This window comes from Dipodomys spectabilis, unplaced genomic scaffold, assembly GCF_019054845.1.
Source record: "Dipodomys spectabilis isolate Male_0828 unplaced genomic scaffold, ASM1905484v1 ptg000091l, whole genome shotgun sequence".
Classification (NCBI taxonomy): domain Eukaryota; kingdom Metazoa; phylum Chordata; class Mammalia; order Rodentia; family Heteromyidae; genus Dipodomys; species Dipodomys spectabilis.
The window spans coordinates 1677845-1696863 of NW_024870768.1; the positions used below are offsets into that span (position 1 = coordinate 1677845).

A 19019-nucleotide genomic window follows, 5' to 3' on the forward strand; every position below is an offset into this window, starting at 1 on the left:
CAGTCGTGCGCCTGAACTCTGGGCCTGGGCACTGTCCCCTCAGCTCTTCACCTCAATGCTAGTGCTCTACCACTTGAGCCACAGCACCACTTCCGGCTTTTTTTTTCTGCATGTGTGGTGCTGAGGAATCAAACCCAGGGCCTCATGCATGCATGGCAAGCGCTCTACCGCTGAGCCACCTTCCCAGCCCTCCACCAAATTTTTATAAGTCATACTTCCCCTTTCAGTCATACCTGTTTTCATTTCATATATCTGTTGATAAAGCAGTCCAGATTTAAAATTATTGAGGATAGGACTCATAATAGAGAACCTGCCTACCAAGTGTAAGGCCCTTGAGTTCAGACCTCAATATTGCCCCACAGGGATTATTATATAACTTTGATCATGTATACAATCAGCATTCTTTAATTAGTGTTGGAATGATACAAGATTTTCTATCCTTTTCTTTTTGGCCTAATTATATAATTACAACTAAAGTTGGCATATGGCATTGTAAAATCACTTTCACTTGCGTGTTTTTTAGACTTGAAGTCATTATTGACATGTTCGGATATTTACCATTTTTAAACATTTTCTCCCTTGTTGCATCTGCTTTTTGTTTCTCTTACCTATCTCCTGCCATCATTTGAATTATTTGAATGATTTTTAGTATTTCATTTGAAATTACTAATTTAGTTTCTTACTCTATGTTTAAAACCATCTCAGGCTGGGAAGGTGGCTCAGTGGTTGAGTGCTTGCCTTGCATGCATGAGCCCCTGGGTTTAATTCCTCAGCACCACCTAAGCAGAAAAAACCAGAAGTGGTGCTGTGACTCAAGTGCTAGAGCCTTAGCCTTGAGCTGAAGAGCTGAGGGACAGCTCCAAGGCCCAGAGTTCAGGCCCCATGACCGCCCCCCCCCCCCCAAAAAAAAAAACTCAAAGACCATTCTTTCCCCATTAAATGATCTTGTCAAAATTTATTAGCTATAGATAGATGAATTTCTTTCTGAATTCCTAATTCTATTTAGTCAATCTATAAGTCTATTCTTATGTCAGTGCCATATGTTTTGGTTAGTACAGTTTGTCTAAATTTTAAAACTGGGAAATGTGAATTCTCCAACATTACTCTTTTTCAGGATTATTGCTATATTTGCATCCCTCCAAAGTTCATATATTGAAACATTACCCCTATTTAATGGTATTTGGGGTGTGGTTGTTAGGTCACATTGCCCTTATAAAAGATAACCACAGAACTCTCTTGTCTTTTTGACCTTGTGAAGGCTCAGTGAGAAGAATGCCATGTATTTATGTCTAGGAGAGTGGTTCTTATCAGACATGAAATCTGTTGGTGCCTTATCTTGGCCGCTTTAGCCTCCAGAACTAATACATTTCAGTTGTTGATAAGTCCAAACAGATTTAAGATTTTTTAAAACAGTTCAGAGTCCCTTGCTATTTAATTCAAATTTTGGGAGCAACTTATCCATTTCTACAAAAATGGCCATTAGCATTTTGATAGATCATGTTGTGTGGTATTACCATCTTAAGAGTATAAGCTGTTTCTCAATCTGTTGGTATCTTCCTTAATTTCTTTTAACAATATTGAATAACTTTCACTATATATATCTTATGTTTACATAGTTAAATTTATTCATACTTATTCGTGTGTATATGTGTGTGTGTATCTTTCTTTCTCTTTCTTTCTTTCTCTCCTTCCTTTCTTTCTTTCTCTCCTTCCTTTCTTTCTTTCTCTCCTTTCCTTCCTTCCTTCCTTCCTTCCTTCCTTCCTTTCTTTCTTTCTTTCTTTCTTTCTTCCTTTCTTTCTTTCTTTCTTTCTTTCTTTTCTTTCTTTCTTTCTTTCTTTCTTTCTTTCTTTCTTTCTTTCTTTCTTTCTTTCTTTCTTTCTTTCTTTCTTTCTTTCTTTCTTTTGTGAGGCTTGAACTCTGGGCCCCTTCCTTCCTTCCTTCCTTCCTTCCTTCCTTCCTTCCTTCCTTCCTTTCTTTCTTTCTTTCTCTCTTTCTTTCTTTCTTTTGTGAGGCTTGAACTCTGGGCCTGGGCGTTGTCCCTGCACTTCCAGTTTTCTGGTGGCTAATTGGAAGTCAGAGTCTCACAGACTTTCCTGTCTGGGCTGGCTTTGAATGGTGATCCTCAGATCTCTGCCTCTTGAGTAGCTAGGATTATAGGCATGAGCCACCAGTGCCTGGCCATACTTATTCTTGTGATTCTATTGTAAATGGAGGTGTTTCCTTAATTTTCTTTATGTATTATTTATTGTTAATATATAGAAACAGCTTATTTGTACATTTGTATATTGATAAATACTTTACTATTTGTCTATAGCATAACTAGCTGAATTGTCTTTTGGGGGAATGGATTCTTTATTATTTGGGTATACAGATTAAGATAATCTGTGAATAGCGATCATTTTACTTCTTACTTTCCAATGTGGATATATTCTATTCTAGTCCAATTGCTCTGGCTTGATCTTTCAGTACAGTGTTATGAGAGCAGCGCTGAAAATGGTTATCTTTGTCTTACTCTTTTTGTTGTTTTGTGGTACTAGCTGTTGAAGACAAGACCCTGCACAACCTAAGCAAGTATTCTACCATCTGAGCTATATCTTTAGCCCCTGTCTTATATTCTTGATCTTAGAGGAAAGCTCTTAGTCTTTTACTGTTGCGAGTGATGTGGGTTTCATAATTGCCCTGTATCTTGGTAAGTGCCATTGTATTTTTAAGAATTTTTCTTTAATCTTCATTTTGTCAAATGCTTTTTCTACTCTATCACATTTTGTTTTGGTTACTTTGTCTTTTGTTATACTAATATCTGTTATATTGATTTTCCTCATGTTGGTTATTCTTGGATTCCTAGGATAGATCCCATTTGGTCATAATACATGATACTCTCTTCTTTTCGGGGGGAAGTTCTGGGGCTTGAACTTGGAGACTCATGCTTGAGAACAGGTACCCAGTTCTTTTTGCTTTATTTTTCAAATAGGGTCTTGCTTTGACTTGGAGCTGGCATCAACTGTAATCTTCCTATCCTATCCCATGTACTAGATTGCAAACATGAACCACTATGCCTGGCTTGTTCTTTGAGATAGAGTTTCACTAACTTTTTACCTAGTCTGGCCTCAAATTTCAGTTCTCCATTTCTCCAAATAATTGGGATTATAGGCCTGAGTCACTGTACTTGGCCATGGTTTTATGCTACAAAATTTGATTTACTAGTATTTTGTTGCAGGTGTCTGACTCAGATTAGTAACATGAGGGAAGACTTCTTAAAGGGAGAAATTCTAGAGCTGAATTATAAAAGATAACTCAGTCACTGGATAGATATTGGATGATTGAATCAAACCTGGGCACTTGTAGCTCATACCTGTAATGTTAGCTTCTTGGGAGAATCATATAAAGTATAAATGACTCCATCTCAACAGAGGGAAGCTGGATGTGGTGGTGGGTGCAATGAAAAGAAGCCTAAAAAAAATAGTTGTCGTACATGTGTGGGCCCGGGCAGGAAGTGAACCATATCTCAAAATAACCAGAGCAAAATAAGGTTTGAGGCGTGTCTCTGATAGAACACCTGGCTAGTAAGCATGATGCCCGAGTTCAACCCAATACTGCCAGAAAAATCAAGTAAAAGAATTAGGTTAGTGCAAGGGTAAGACTTTTGCTTAAAAGGGTACAAAAGTAATAAAAGTTATAAATGTATGTGATACGTTCAGGAACTCCTGCTTGAGTGTGAATGGCATAAAGGACATATTTGTATGGGAGTTGGCAGAACTGAGATACGTATTATTCTGTCCCTCCTTTTGGATGAAATCTTAATTTATTCTGTTTCTCTTTTTTCTATAGTCTATCCTTCCCTGGAGTCTGATGATGATGACCCTGCTTTGAAATCTCGACCCAAGAAAAAGAAGAATTCAGATGATGCTCCATGGAGTCCTAAAGGTGATCCAGTATTCTAAACCTCACACGCTCCAGGGCAAACATTTGTCTAGCCTACATATAATATGCTAGAGCTAAAATGGTGTGTGATACACAGTTTTGTTATCAATTCAGCAGAACTAGAGGCAATGGAACATGTTGATTTTGATACTCTCTGAGTTGAGATGAAAGGAAAAAGACCTTGAGCAGATTTTTATCAAGTGTATCCTAAGACTTCTAAGAACCTCTGATACCATCATGCTGGCCCGCTGGTAAATTTTTTGTCACAGAGGAAAATTATTCTAACTGTTTTGTCCTACAAGGTTTAAAACTTACCTATTGAGAAGTCATCTCTGAGGAATCACTAAGGGGAACATAGAATTTAGAGGGGGATAAAGTGACTTTCTCCATTTCATTGGCTGGGTGATTTTTACATTGTATGTCATTGCTGCTTAACAAACTATCCAAAATTTAGTGGCTTAAAACAACACTAGTTAAATTTAGCCAGTGACAAATATTGGTGGGGATGCAGAGAAAGAGGAACCCTACTGCATTGCTCGTGAGAATGTACACTAATACCACCACTTTGGAAAGCAGTCTGGAGGTACCTCAGAAAGCTAAATATAGATCTCCCCTATGACCCAGCCATACCACTCCTAGGCATCTCCCCTGAGCAACAGGAACCAGGATACAAGGACACATGCACCTCCATGTTTGTTGCCGCACTGTTCGCAATAGCCAAGATATGGAAACAACCCAGATGCCCCACTACAGCTAAATGGATCCAAAAATGGTGATACCTATATCCAATGGAATATTATGCAGCTATTAGAAAGGACAAAATAATGGCATTTGCAGGGAAATGGATGAAACTAGACCAAATGATTTTGAGCGAGGTAAGCCAGAGAGACAAACAGCACATGGTCTCCCTGATATATGGATGTTAAATTCAAAATTCAAGGAGATATGACAAAGTTAAACAGGACTCGAAACAAAGGATCTCCATTCAATATGTCATATCATTTCTAAATGACTCCATGTTCTTGACCACATATATGCTCTGTGTGTGTGTATGTGTGTGTGTGTGTGTGTGTGTCTGTGTGTGTGCACATCTGAAGGAAGCTAAGAGGAGGGCACAGAATCAGAGGAAAACAGGGGAAATATACAACAGAGGGTCCCATCAACTGCACTGGACATTGATAAAATGAACTAAGCAACTCAAGGGCAGTGATGGGAGGGAGGGAATGAGAGGGAAAGAGGGAACAGCTTACCTTAAGCAAAAGGAAAGAAATGTACATATCACCTGATGTGGAAGAAATAGTTGTATTGTTAAAGCTCATAAAATTCACAAACTTTATAGACCATGATAATGATAATTTGACTTGTGAAAGTTAAATACTAGTTGATCATTTTTCATGGTTCTGAAGGTTGATTGCTGTTATTCCTATGTGAGCTAGCTTGTCTGGGGCTGCATGGTGTAAGATCTCCCTCAGCTGTATGGGATCTGACATAGATTGATAGGACACTTTTCTATATAGTCTCTTCCAAGCCTAAGCTTCTTCACAGTACAGCAGAGGATGTCCAGTAGCAAGAAAGGGACAGGGCTCAATATACAAGTATATTTCAAGCCTCTGTGTGTATCATGTTTACTCTTGTCCCATTGACTAGAGCAAGTTACATGCCCATACCCTGATTTCAGGGCTGGGGAAATAGATTGTACCTCTTGATAGGGAACTTTGGAGACATATTCTGAAAGGGCATGTGCACCAGGAGGTGTGAGAAACTGAAAGTCTGCCATAGAGGATGCTGAGATCTATGTATGTTATCCAGAAAATAAAGGGCCTGCTGTTCTCACTCAGTCTTATTTGGCCTTCCTAGTGTTAGCTTAGACTTAGTTCTTTTCATTAACTTCTGATATGCCTCTTTTCTTTCTACACCTTCCTTCTATGAAGATATTAATACCATATGTTGTCTTGTGATTAATACTCTACATTTACTAAAGATTGACTGCAAAACTTTAAACCAATAAACCTATCTTCATTTTGTGCTGGTCCTGAGTCTTTAACTCAGGGAATGGGCACTATTCCTGAACTTTTTTGCTCAAGGCTAGCACTTTACCACTTGAGCCACAGTTCTACTTCTGGCTTTTTTGGTAGTTAATTAAAGATGAGAGTCTTTGAACCATGATACTCAGATTTCAGCATCTTGAGTAGCTACGATTATAGGCATGAGCCACTGTCGCCCAGCCCTATCTGGCCTTTAAAGTTAATATTATAAGTATATTCCTACGTCTTTGTTTATAAATAAATATTTTAAATGAACACATAATATTTACTGAATGGATTATACCTCAGTTCTCCCTTTTTTGGGAGAACAGTGCTAGGGCTTGAACTCAGGGACTGGGTGCTGTCCCTGAGCTTTTTTTGCTCAAAGCTAATGCTCTTCCACTTAAGCCATAACTCCTCTTCCGGCATTTTGGTGGTTAATTGGAGCTGAGTCCTATGGACTTGTCTTGCCAGGGCTGGCTTTAAACCATGATCTTCAGACCTCAGCATCCTGAGTAAGTAGGATTGCAAGCATGAGCCACTGGAGCCCAGTTCTAAATTCTCCTTTAATGTGCAGCATGTAAGCTTTTCTGCAATTTTCATAATTAGTGATAACATTTGAAGTAAGCATCTTATGTGAATGTATTTCTTGTAATTTATTAAGAATGAAACCTTAAAAGGGTTAAAATACATGAGTATTGGGCTGGGAAGGTGGCTCAGTGGTAGAGCGCTTGCCTTGCATGCATGAGGCCCTGGGTTCGATTCCTGAGCACCACATAAGCAGGAAAAAAAAAGCCAGAAGTAGCTCTGTGGCTCAAGTGGTAGAGCGCTAGTCTTGAGCTGAAGAGCTGAGGGACAGCACCCAGGCCCAGAGTTCAGGCCCACAACCGCCCCCCCCCCCCCAAAAAAAATACATGAGTATAAATGTTGAAATTTGTGAGTATAAAAATGTGATGCTCCATTTGGAATAAACCACAACTTCTAGTTTATCTTTTTAGAGATGGTTTATGAATAAACAAGTGCATGTCATACTTCTTTTTACATTTGTTTTACTCAGTTGAAATGTTACTTTATATGTCCCTACATCTTCCTTTTTTTTTTTTTTTTTTTTTTGGTCAGTTGTGGGGCTTGAACTCTGGGCTTGGGCACTGTCCCTCCTGAGCTTTTCAGCTCAAGGCTAGTGCTCTCCCACTTGAGCCACAGTGACATTTCTGGTTTTCTAGTGTTTCATTGGAGATCAGAATCTCAAGGTCTTTCCTGCCCGAGCTGGCTTTGAACTGCAGTCCTCAGATCTCAGCCTCCTGAGTAGATAGGATTACAGGTGTGTGCCACGGGTGCCGGCTTACTTCTTTCTTTTCTTGTGTAATAATATATCATGGAGATCGTTTAGACTTATACCAATAATACATCATTGCCAACAGTTTGTTAATATAAATGTTTTTAAAGTACTTAACAGGTGGCTTACACCTGTAATCCTACCTACTCAAGAGGCTGAGATTCGAGGATTGTGGTTTGAAAAATTGTGGTTTGAAGAAAGCCAGAGCAAGAGAGTCTGTGAAACACTTATCTCCAATTAACCATAAAAAAAGAGCCTGAAATGAAATTATGGATCAAGTGATAGAGCTCCAGCCTTGAGCAATACAGCTAAGGGACTATGCTAAGGCCTTGAGTTCAGGCCCTAGTTTTGGCACACACACACACACACACACAAACACGCACACGCACACATGCACGCGCACACACACACACACACACACACACACACACACACACACAAGTTCTTGATAAGTATTGACGAATTGCCTTCCAAAAAGGTCATACCAACGTGCATTCCAGTTGGCCGTGTATGAGAAAGCTTATTTATTTAAGAAATCCTTAATTGAGCATATCTGTTAGGCACAGTATTTACATTTAATTAAGAGGAATGTCTCAAGCATCCTTAATAGAGTCACAGATAGCTACTGTATTTCCAGAGCAGGTTGTAGTTCAGAAGGGCAGATAGAAAAGGAACTAACAGACTTCCTTAGTACCCCCTCTTCCAAACCTTTTCCCTTTTTTTTTTTTGCACCCAGGATTTTGCACATAGTAGACAAGTACTCTACCTTTAAGCTATATCTCCAGGTCTTGATTTTTTTTTGAGACTGTCTTGCCTACAGAGACTAAGTTAACTTCAAACTCATTATTCTGCCTCTACTTCTAAAGTACTATGATTACAGGCATGTGCCACTGATCCCTGCTGGGTTTCTCTTCTTTTTAACATCCTTTTGTGGAAAGTGAGTCATATGACCAAGACTATCACAGAGACTCACTCCTCTAACCCCAGCTACTCAGGAGAGATGACTGGAATGATTGCAGTTCAAAACCAGCCTGAGCAACAAGTTTAGCAAGACCCCACATGGGCATGTACACTTGTAATCTCTGCAAAGCAAGAAGTATAAATAGGAGGATTTCTGTTCAAGGCTGCGTAAAATGTGAGAGACTCTGAATAATAACTAAAAGCAGAGAGCTGAGAGCATGGCTCAAATGTCAGTGCATGCCTATCAAGAGCCAGGTCCTGAGTTCAAACCCCACTACTGCAATAAAAACAAAAAGTGAGCTGGGCGCTGGTGGCTCACGCCTGTAATCCTAGCTACTCAGGAGGCTGAGATCTGAGGATCGCGGTTCAAAGCCAGCCCTGGCAGGAAAGACCGTGAGACTCCTATCCCTAATAAACCACCAGAAAACCGGAAGTGGCGCTGTAGCTCAAGTGGCAGAGTGCTCTCCTTGAGCTGAAGAGCTGAAGGATAGCGCCCAGGCCCAGAGTTCAAGCCCCACAACCTACAAAAAAAAAAAAAAAGTGAAAAAAACTAGCCTTTTTAGGTATTTAAAAATTACTATAAATAGAAATATATGTAAATATACTATTTTACTATAATAAGTAACTCATTGTGGTTACCAGCATAAGAATACAACGTATTTTTTTTCCTTTTAAGATAAATTTTGTTAGATAACTTAAAAACATATAGAAAATTAGGTCAGTGCCATAAATGTCTTAATTTTTGTTCTCTCAAGAGTTAATAATTTTCATTTTCACTATGTTTGCTTTATTCCTTTTTCTGAGGCAGCTTAAGTAAATCTTAGACATGACATCTTTAGTTCCTCGCTGATTTTCTAATTGTTTTATTACTGACTGAGTTTTGAGTTCTCCAACTGTTTATCCCTTTATTATTATTAATTACTTTTTTTGTCAGTACCTGGGTTTGAACTCGGGTCCTTGAACTTGCTCAGCTTATTTAGCTGGTGGTCTGTCACTTGAGCCAAACCTCCAACTTTTTGTTATTTTGGAGATGGAGACTCATGCACTTTTCCGTATAGACTGGCTTCAAACTGTGATCCTTCAGATCTCAGCTTCCTAGTATTATAGGTAATAGCTATCAGTGCCTACTTCTGTTATTGGGAACTCAGGGCCTTGAGCAGCTAGACATACACTGTTACTATTGAGATATACCCCAGCCTTTGTACTTGGTAAATCTTCTTGTTAGCTTGACTCTTTAGTCATAAAATGTTGATCTTGGGGAGTAGGGGTATAGTTTATCACAGGGCACTTGCTTAGCATATGTGAGGCCCTGGGTTCAATCTAGGGACCAACAAAGAATATTCTTTGTACTAATGATTTTTGTCTTTAAGTCTATTTTGTCTGGGGCTAGGAAGGTGGCTCAGTGGTAGAGTGCTTGCCTTGCATGCATGAGGCCCTGGGTTCGATTCCTCAGCACCACATAAGCAAAAAGAAAAAAACTGGAAGTGGCGCTGTGGCTCAAGTGGTAGAGCGCTAACCTAGAGCTGAAGAGCTCAGGGACAGTGCCCAGGCCCAGAGTTCAGGCCCCACAACCGGACCCAAAAAAATAAATAAAAGTCTATTTTGTATTTCTTAGTGGCTATCCTGAGGATTAACATTAACATTCTAATTTATCTTTCAAATTATCTTATATAGACTATTATTCTTTTTTTACACTATTTTTGTCACAGAGTACATTATTCTTTTTTTATTTTTATTTATTTATTTTTTATTTTGTCAGCCGTGGGGCTTGATCTCTGCACTTGGGTGCTATCCCTCAGCTCTTCAGCTCAAGGCTAGCACACTACACTTGAGCCACAGTGCCACTTCCAGTTTTCTAGTGGTTTATTGGAGATAAGAGTCTCATGGACTTTCCTGCCCAGGCTGGCGTTGAACTGCAATCCTCAGATCTCAGCCTCCTTAGTAGCTAGGATTACAGGCATGAGCCACCAGGGCCCAGCTACGCTTCCTGCTTTTTTTGGTAGTCAATTGGAGGTAAGCATCTTATGGACTGTCCTGTTCAAGCTAGCTTCAAACTGTGATCCTCCTGATTACACAGGCATGAACCACTGACACCTGGCTTGGATGTGTTGTTTTTTTTTGTTGTTTGTTTGTTTGTTTTGTTTTTTTTTCCGTTGGTCGTGCAGCTTGAACTCTGGGCTTGGGCACTGCCCCTGTGCATTTCAGCTCAAGGTGAGCGCTCTACCGCTTGAGCCACAGTGCCACTTCCAGTTTTCTAGTGGTTTATTGGGAGACAAGAGTCTCGTGGACTTTTCCTGCCTGGCTGGCTTTGAACTGCAATCTTCAGATCTCAGCCTCCTGAGTAGCTAGGATTACAGGCGTGAGCCACTGGCGCCCGGCTTTGTATGTGTTTTTAAAGAGGATCTCTTACTACTTTCTAGAATATGTGGTTTGTGATAATAAGCTGTTTTTGGTTTTGGTTTTGGTGCTGGTAACAGGGCTTTGAACTCATGGCCTCAAGCTCTCAGCTTTTTGGCATATAATGGCAGGGGGTTTTTTTGTGTGTGGGGGGCTTAAACTCAGGGCCTTCCCATTGTCCCTGAGATTCTTTTTCTCAAGGCTGGTGCTCTACCACTTGAGCCACAATGCCACTTCTGGCTTTTTCTGAGCAGTTTATTGGTGATAAGAATCTCACAGATGGGGCTGGGAAGGTGGCTCAGTGGTAGAGCGCTTGCCTTGCATGCATGAGGCCCTGAGTTCGATTCCTCAGCACCACATAAGCAAAAAGAAAAAAACTGGAAGTGGCGCTGTGGCTCAAGTGGTAGACCGCTAGCCTTGAGCTAAAGACCTGAGGGACAGCACCCAGGCCCAGAGTTCAGGCCCCACGACCGGACCCACAAAAAAAAAGAATCTCACAGACTTTCCTGCTCTGCCTGGTTTCAAACGGTGATCCCCAGATCTCAGCATCCTGAGTAGCTTGGATTATAGGCATAACCCACCAACAACCAGGTGACTTTAGTTTTGATTATGATGTGTGGTATATTTTAGTTTGTTCAAGTTGTTGAATTTATCAAGTTTGGAAAGTTCTCTACTATTTTCTTTCTTTTTCTTTTTCTTTTTTTAGTGCTAGGGATCAAACACTGGTTTTGTGTATGCTACACAATCACTGTACCACTGTACCACCCCACCTATGCTTCAGTGATACCCCTGTTTCTTCAAGTTTTCTTTATTCTTTATTCCTAATGTCTCTCATTCTGTTCATTTTCTTTTGTTCTTTAAAAATTCTAAACACATAATCTCAATTAGTTTGTTCAGGGTCATTGATTCTTCTTGCTCAAATCTGTTGTTTAAACCCTTTAGTAAGGTTTTTTTTTTTTTTTTTAGTTATTTTACTTAACTAGTATTTAACTTTTTGAGTAGTAAATGATAAAGATTAATGAAAAGGAAGATAAATAGGGTTTGTGCTAGACAGGTGGAGTCCCAAGAGAGGAGACTAGTGTTGCTAGGAGAGAGCTACATGACTATCATGATCATTGGACAGCCTATAGGCTATAAACATAGCTGTCCTCAGACCTAATCAGAGGCTACACTCAGCCTGCACAAGCTCTTCATGCATTATTTAACCCTTTTTACTGGATGTCCCTTCCAGCACACACCTCTGGAATCCAGTCAGCCCATTGTTTATGTGCTAGCCTTCCAGGGGCAATGAGCCATGATGTGATGCCCAGAGGTCCTCATGTGCAACTGCTGGAGGCCATGGTGAAGGATATAGAACCTCTGAGGGGGGAAAGTCTTTGCCTTGATTGCTTTTCCAGGGTCTCTGCATTCATTTCCCCTTCTGAAGAAGTAACTCTGACTGAGAAGAGATGATGTCCATTTTGGTTACTTTCTGTTCACCAAGAGAAGACAGGTTTACTTTACTCCTCTGAGGGTTGGCCTAGAAGCTTATGGTAGTAAGTCTGTACTTGAAGTTTTATTTTAATTTTTATAACCACAAGCCTCAGATCTCAGCCTTCTGAATAGCTAGTATTACAGGCATGAGACACCGGTGCCTGCTTTTCAATTACTTTTGAAAGGGCAAGCCCAAGTGACACTAGTTGGAATCTGTCAAAAATCCCCTCTTATTTGAACAGGTTTTGTTTTCTTTGAACTGTCTCTGTATGATTGCACATTCCCAGGATAACTTTTGTCCTGGTAGGTTTCTCCTCATTATTAGGAAGATATGTTCCAGTCTGCTTTTTGTTTAACTTTTTAATTATTTTGCTAGTCCTGGGGCTTGAACTCAGGGCCTGGGCGCTATCCCTGAGATCTTTTGCTCAAGGCTAGCACCCTTCCACTTGAGCCACAGCTCCATTTCCAGCTCTTTTTGTGATTACTTGGCAATAAGAGTCTCATAGACTTTCCTGAACTGGCTGACTTCAAACCCCAACCCTCAAATCGTAGACTCCTGAGGAGCTAGGATTACAATACAGATAAGAACCACTGGCTCTCTGTTTGTTTAACTTTTCAAGCACTTCTCTGAAAAATAGCTGGGTGCTGGTAGCTCAAGCCTATATAACCCTAGCTACTCAGGAGGCTGAGATTTGAGGATCACGGTTCAAAGCCAGCCCAGGCAGGAAAGTCCATGAGACTTATCTCCAGTTAACCACCAGAAAACCAGAAGTGGTACTGTGGCTCAAGTGGTAGAGCGTTCGCCTTGAGCTGAAGAATGCAAGGACAACGCCCAGCCCCACGACCGACAAACATATATATATATATATTTTTTTTTAAATTGGATATATTTTTTATTGGTTTTATTTTTTGTGAAATCTTTCTCATACCTTTCTAGATATGACTTCCTTTATATTCCAAATTTACAAAATAGATGATTAAAAGTCCTTATCTAGTAAGTCTAACTTTGTCTAAGAAGCAGGGAGAATTTGTTGATTACATGTATTTATTTATTTGTTTATTTATTTAGTCGTGGGGCTTGAACTCTGGGCCTGGGCACTGTCCCTCAGCTCTTCAGCTCAAGGCCAGTGCTCTACCCTACTTTTTTTCTTATGTATATTATTTTTTCTTTGTATGTCTTAGAATTCTTTTGAGAAGTAGACATTTAAAATGCAGTAGCCGGTCAGTCGCCTGTAATCCTAACTACTCAGAAGGCTGAGATCTGAGGATTGCAGTTCAAAGCCAGACCAGGCAGGAAAGTCCCTATGACTCATATCTCCAGTTAACCACCAGAAAACCAGATATGGTGCTGTGGTAGAGTGCTCGCCTTGAACCAAAAAGCTCAGAGACAGCGCCTAGGACCAGAGTTCAAGCCCCAAGACAGACAAGAAAGAAAGAAAAGAAAGAGAGAGAGAGAGGGAAGGAGAGAAAGGAAAGAAAGAAAGGAAAGAAAGAAGGAAAGAAAGGAAGGAAAGAAAGAAAAGCAAGCAAGCTGTGGCAACTCTGCCTGCAAGGGTTCATTGTTGTTGTTGCTTGTTGTCATTGTTATTTGTTAAGTGATTTTACAACTAACAACTGCACTCTGAAGATTTGACAGATTTCTTTAAATGCCAGAATCTCATAGTGCCTTTCTAAGGGCCTCTTGTAACAGTCCTTGTTGGTCCAGAACTTCAGTGCTCAGCTAGGCAATTTACAACTCTGCCTTAGCTTTCATTTCCTGCTGTGCAAAGCCTCAAAGTCAACTAAAAGTGTGTGCTTAGGATCTTCTCAAGTCTTTCAGATAGCCCCCACATACCTATTTGGCTTTCTAGAAGCCCAGCTTCAAATATCCTATGACCATCTCATTCCTTAGCTTCCTTTTAAGCTTGGGAATTCATTGTTTGCTACAACTGTTATGCATCACCTTTCAACCACCGGGACATTAAGCCCTTGCCTTTATACTTTGTCTTATAAATCCTCCCCAGGGAGAGACTTTTAGCACTGGGCTTTGAAAGAAATCTCTGGCTCCTTTCTACTCACTACATCACTGGGAGTGTAGGCTGTTATTTTTCAAGGCAGCCTCTAAGCTGAGGAAAAGTGGATATGTCAACAGTGAATTAAAATGTTTCAGAGGTTGATGTTCTGAGATTCATTTGTTATTCTTGTGTAAATTCTCTCTACATTTTTGCAAGCCTTTAGTTAAGTGTACTGAAAAACTTGTTGTACAAATTCTGCTAATTATCTCATTGTTTTTATTGAGAAATAAATTTTCTTTTTTTTATTGTGAAAATACCTTACAGAGGGGTTACAATTATATGGGCAAGATAACAAGTACATTTCTTCTCAAGCATTGTTGCCTCCTCCTTTGTTATTGAGAAATAAATTTTCAAAAGCCCTTTTGCCTTTTCACTATGGTCACCCGTTATGACATCTCCACCTCAGTAGTTTAATATGAATCTCTAAAAACTGGTATCTTCTTCCATAACCACAATACCATATATGACACCTGAACAATTTATTTTCTTAATATCATCTTATGCCAAATTGTTATTTAAATTTCCTCTAATAGTACCAGAAGCACCTGTTACAATTGGTTTATTCAAACCAGGATTCATTCAAGGAATACACATTACAATTGGCTGCTAAAATCTCTTGGTCTCACTCATTATTTAAATTTTTATTTTATGGAAATTTTTGTTTTTTTCCATACATGCATATATAATGTACTTTCAACAAATTGATCCATTATTAAATAAACATTAAAGTGAAACATCCATATTATCAATAACTGAATTCTTCTATTAAAATTTTTTGCCATCATTCAGTCATCTATATCTGGGTATTTTAGTTTTTCCTGAGTCACTTCAAAGTAATATACAGCAATATCACAATATATTTTATCCATTTATACTTTACTATTTTTGAGGAATACCACACCTTCCTATTTGCCCACATTTTTAATACTTAACAAAGTTAATAATTCCCTTTAACAATTTCTAAGATGATGTTGTGGATTCTCTGTTATACCACATCAAGAGGCATATGATGTCATACTGTTTCAGTTATTAATGTCACTAAAGTTAGTACTTGAGTATATTACCTAAGGTGATGACAAGACTAATATATATTCTGTGAAGTGATAACATTGGTACTATGTGAATATCAATTCTCTAAAATCACTTGTTTCAGTAGGATTTGCAAACTAGAGATTTTCTAGTTCAGTTATTCCTGCTACCTTTATTAGCTGGCATTCTGCAGTTAAAAACCCATTCCTAATGCTCTGAGGCTATATACTTCCTATTGAAAAGTAACTTTTTTGATTCAGTGTGAAGGGAATATAAAAGAGTTTATAAACAACGTGTTCTTTTGGTGTGTAGACAAAATGACACCCATTGATATAAATGAGATAAAGTTATATGTGCTATGTTTGAAACATAGAAGTTTTCTGAAGAAAAAACAATCAATGGGACCAAAGAGTTCCTAAATGCTTTACATAGGAAATTACTGTCAGGGTACTTTGGAAGGTTAGATAGATTTTGAATAGGTCGACAAAAGGGAAGAAGCATACTAAAGGCAGTGTTGATGAGGATGAAGACATAGGGAGACAGGATGAAGTATGCGTACTTGGGGAGTGTAATAAGGAAGCAATCTGTTTAGAAGAACTGAAGATACGGTTTCTTAGTCTATTTTCTTCTTCTATAACAATATCACACACTGGGTAAATTCTAAGCAAGAATTTTATTTGCCTCATGGTTCTGGAGGCTGAGAAGTCCAGCTGCGAGATACTGGCACCTGGTAAACATTGCTCCATCACTCTATAAGCAGAAGGTACCATTTGATGAAAAAGAGGGAAAGAGAGGGGAAAAGAGCTAAAATCACCCTTCTGTAACTAACCACTCCCATGATACCAAGTTTTATCAAGTTTTATCCATTGTTTGTTTGGGGTTTTTTGGTCCCAGTACTGGGGCTTGAACTTAAGGCCTCAGACTCACACTTGGCTTTTATGTTCAAGGCTGATGGTCTACCACTTCCAGCTTTTTGCTGGTTAGTTGGAGATAAGGATCTCACAGGCCTCTCTGCTCAGACTGGCATCCAAACCCTATCTAGCACTTAGCTGGTACCTCTTTAAAGGTTGTTCAAGTGACCAAGTTCCACTTGAGTGTTTGGAGGGACAGTGAAACCATAACAATGGGTGAGGAAAATAAAATTAGAAAGTTTGGCAAGGAGCAAAAAACATGAACAACTGTAATCACTTTACTCATTGTGTTTTGAGTATTTGTAAATTAGCTTCTTACCTCATGGGAAGCAAGAAAACTAATATACCTTGGCGGGGGTGTGCGCGGGGGACTGGCTTTGAGCTGGATGTTGGTGGTTCATGTCTGTGATCCTAGCTATTCAGTAAGCTGAGATCTGAGGATCCAGATTCAAAGCCAGCCCATGCAGGAAAGTCTGTGAGACTCTTATAAATTACCAAAAAGGCCAGAAGTGGTCAAGTGGTAGAGTGCTAGTCTTAAGCAAAAAAAGTTCAGGGACAGTGCCCATGCCCTAAGTTAAAGCTCAGGGACAGCGCCCATGCCCTAAGTTAAAGCCCAGGACTGGCACGAAAAATAAACATTGAAGAGACAAGGGGTGTTTCTCAAGTATTAAAATACTTGTTAGATTGCTTCATAGCAAGGACAGGCTTCAGTCCAATCCCCAGTATAGAAGGGGGGAAAAAAAGACGATCTTTGGAGTAGCTAGAAAATATAATTGACATCCAGATAAATATCTTAGATAGTAACACCTTGTACCGTTTCCCTCTTAGCACGTGTGACCCCAACTCTACCCAAGCAGGACCGTCCTGTGCGTGAGGGGACCCGAGTTGCTTCTATTGAGACAGGTTTGGCTGCGGCAGCTGCAAAGCTGGCACAGCAGGTAAGTGCTGACACATAGGCATGATCTTGCTATCAATCCCAGTTTCCCTTAGAGCCTCAAAGCTTAGATGTTCTGGCTAATAGGATCTCATCATTGTCTCAGGCAACCATTGATCTTTATCCTTGGCAGTATACCATCCCTTTCACATACTAGCTCTAAGACAAGCAACTTCCAAAGGTTATACAGTTGACATGATTTAGAGTTATATTAGATACATGTCTCAAGTGGTAGAGTACCAGCCATGAGTAAGAAAGCCAAGAGAGAGCTCCAGGCCCTGAGTTAAGTATCCATACAGACACCAAAAAAAAAAAAAAAAAAAACCAGAAAACCCACTGATAGGAAGGATTTGATCTGTCCTTTGCCCTCAGACAGTCCTGAGGAAATGGCTCTGTTAAGTACACTTAAGTTCTCAGCTACCACCTCGCTATGGTGGTGCCCACTACTAATCCCACCTACCTGGGAAGCAAAGATCAGGAGGATTGCAGTTCAAAGCCCGTCTGGACAAAAAGTTGCTAAGGACCTCCCCCCATCTCAACAATAGCAATAACAACAACATAGTCTTAGCTGTGTGAGAGGTGTAAGTTGTAAGATAATAGTCTAAGGCTAACCCTAGGCAAAAAAGTGTGAGTGTCTATTTATCTGGAAAATGACTAAAGCAGAAAAAGAGCTGGAGGTGTGGCTGAAGTGACAAAGCAACTATTTAGTTAATGTGAGGCCCTGAGTTCCAACTCCAATTATCACAAAATAAAAATTATCAACCACCTATCACTATTGAAATTTGGTATAGTAGTAGATTTTTTCTTCTCCAATTTGTCTTTCTTAAGATAATGTTAGCCACTATTTTTTGTCCTAAAGAGTCACCTTTATTAGAATCAATTTCATATCTTTCATTACAAATTTGTTTAACACATATAATGTGCTCAGAAACACTACAAACATTTAGAGGTGAAACTGCTGGTTCTTTTCTTTGTTTTTTCTTTTTTCTTTTTTCTGTTTGTTGGTCATGGGGCTTTAACTCAGGGCCTGGGTCTATTGCTGAGCTTTTATTGCTCAAGGCTAGCATTCTACCACTTTGAGGCATAGCTCCACTTCCAGTTGGGGTATGGTTAATTGGAGACAGGAGGGAAAAACTGGGAGAAGGTGACAGAAGGGAAAACATGGTCCAAAAAGAAATCTACATATTACTCATTAACTGTAACTCCTCTGTATATCAACTCTACAATAACAAAAAAAAAAAGGGTTACATGGACTTTTCTGCCTGGGCTGGCTTTGAACTGTGATGCTCAGATCTCAGCCTCCTGAATAGCTCAGATTATAGTCATGAGCCACCAGCTCCCAGCTCTGCTGTTTCTTTTCTTCGTCAATGTCTCCTTAGCTTCTCATGCCACATCCTACAGCATAGAGCATTATTAGGCATCTGTTTTATGTTAGACACTTGTATGTATAATGTTTAATATAATATGGTCAGTACACATGTTCAGTAGATAATTTCTTAATTATTTTAAAGGTGAAAAATATGAAACTCTTAAGTGTATAATCCAGGATAAAATACCAGTAAATTAAGGAGAGAAGATTCAAACTCATATCCTTTAACTTCAAATTTCATACTTGATATTTAAATCAAATGGGATACTAAATGTATATATATTTTATATGATGGTATGTGGAGCTAAAATTAAAAAGTTTCTTGAAAGCCGTTGTCAAGAACTAACAGAGATCAAACAGGCCAGTTGGTTTTTTGACTAGAACTTCTATTATGTATATCTTAATGTTACATATGCTGTAATTTGAAAAAATGAGTCATGCTGCTTTAAAAAAAACAGATAAATTAATTACAGTTGAGAAAATGGCACTTAGGGCCATCTAAGGAATAACTTCAATTTGGGTTGATCACAGCGTACTTCAAAGAAGAGGTTTTGGCAGCAAGATTTTGATAGTGTTGCTGAGAGAAGACAAAGAAATGTAATCACTGGTT

At 39.3% G+C, this 19019-nt stretch overlaps 1 protein-coding gene across 10 annotated transcripts in view; it reads left to right on the forward strand.

Annotated features, from left to right (window-relative positions):
* The window catches only part of Phf8 (PHD finger protein 8), a 112123-nt gene that overhangs the window by 88301 nt on the left and 4803 nt on the right, over positions 1 to 19019 (forward strand). For all 10 annotated transcript variants that reach the window (XM_042684845.1, XM_042684848.1, XM_042684843.1 and 7 more), the window contains 2 exons: positions 3830 to 3925; positions 16935 to 17044. In XM_042684845.1, coding sequence (XP_042540779.1) covers positions 3830 to 3925; positions 16935 to 17044 — 206 coding nt within the window. The remainder of the gene's footprint in view (positions 1 to 3829; positions 3926 to 16934; positions 17045 to 19019) is intronic.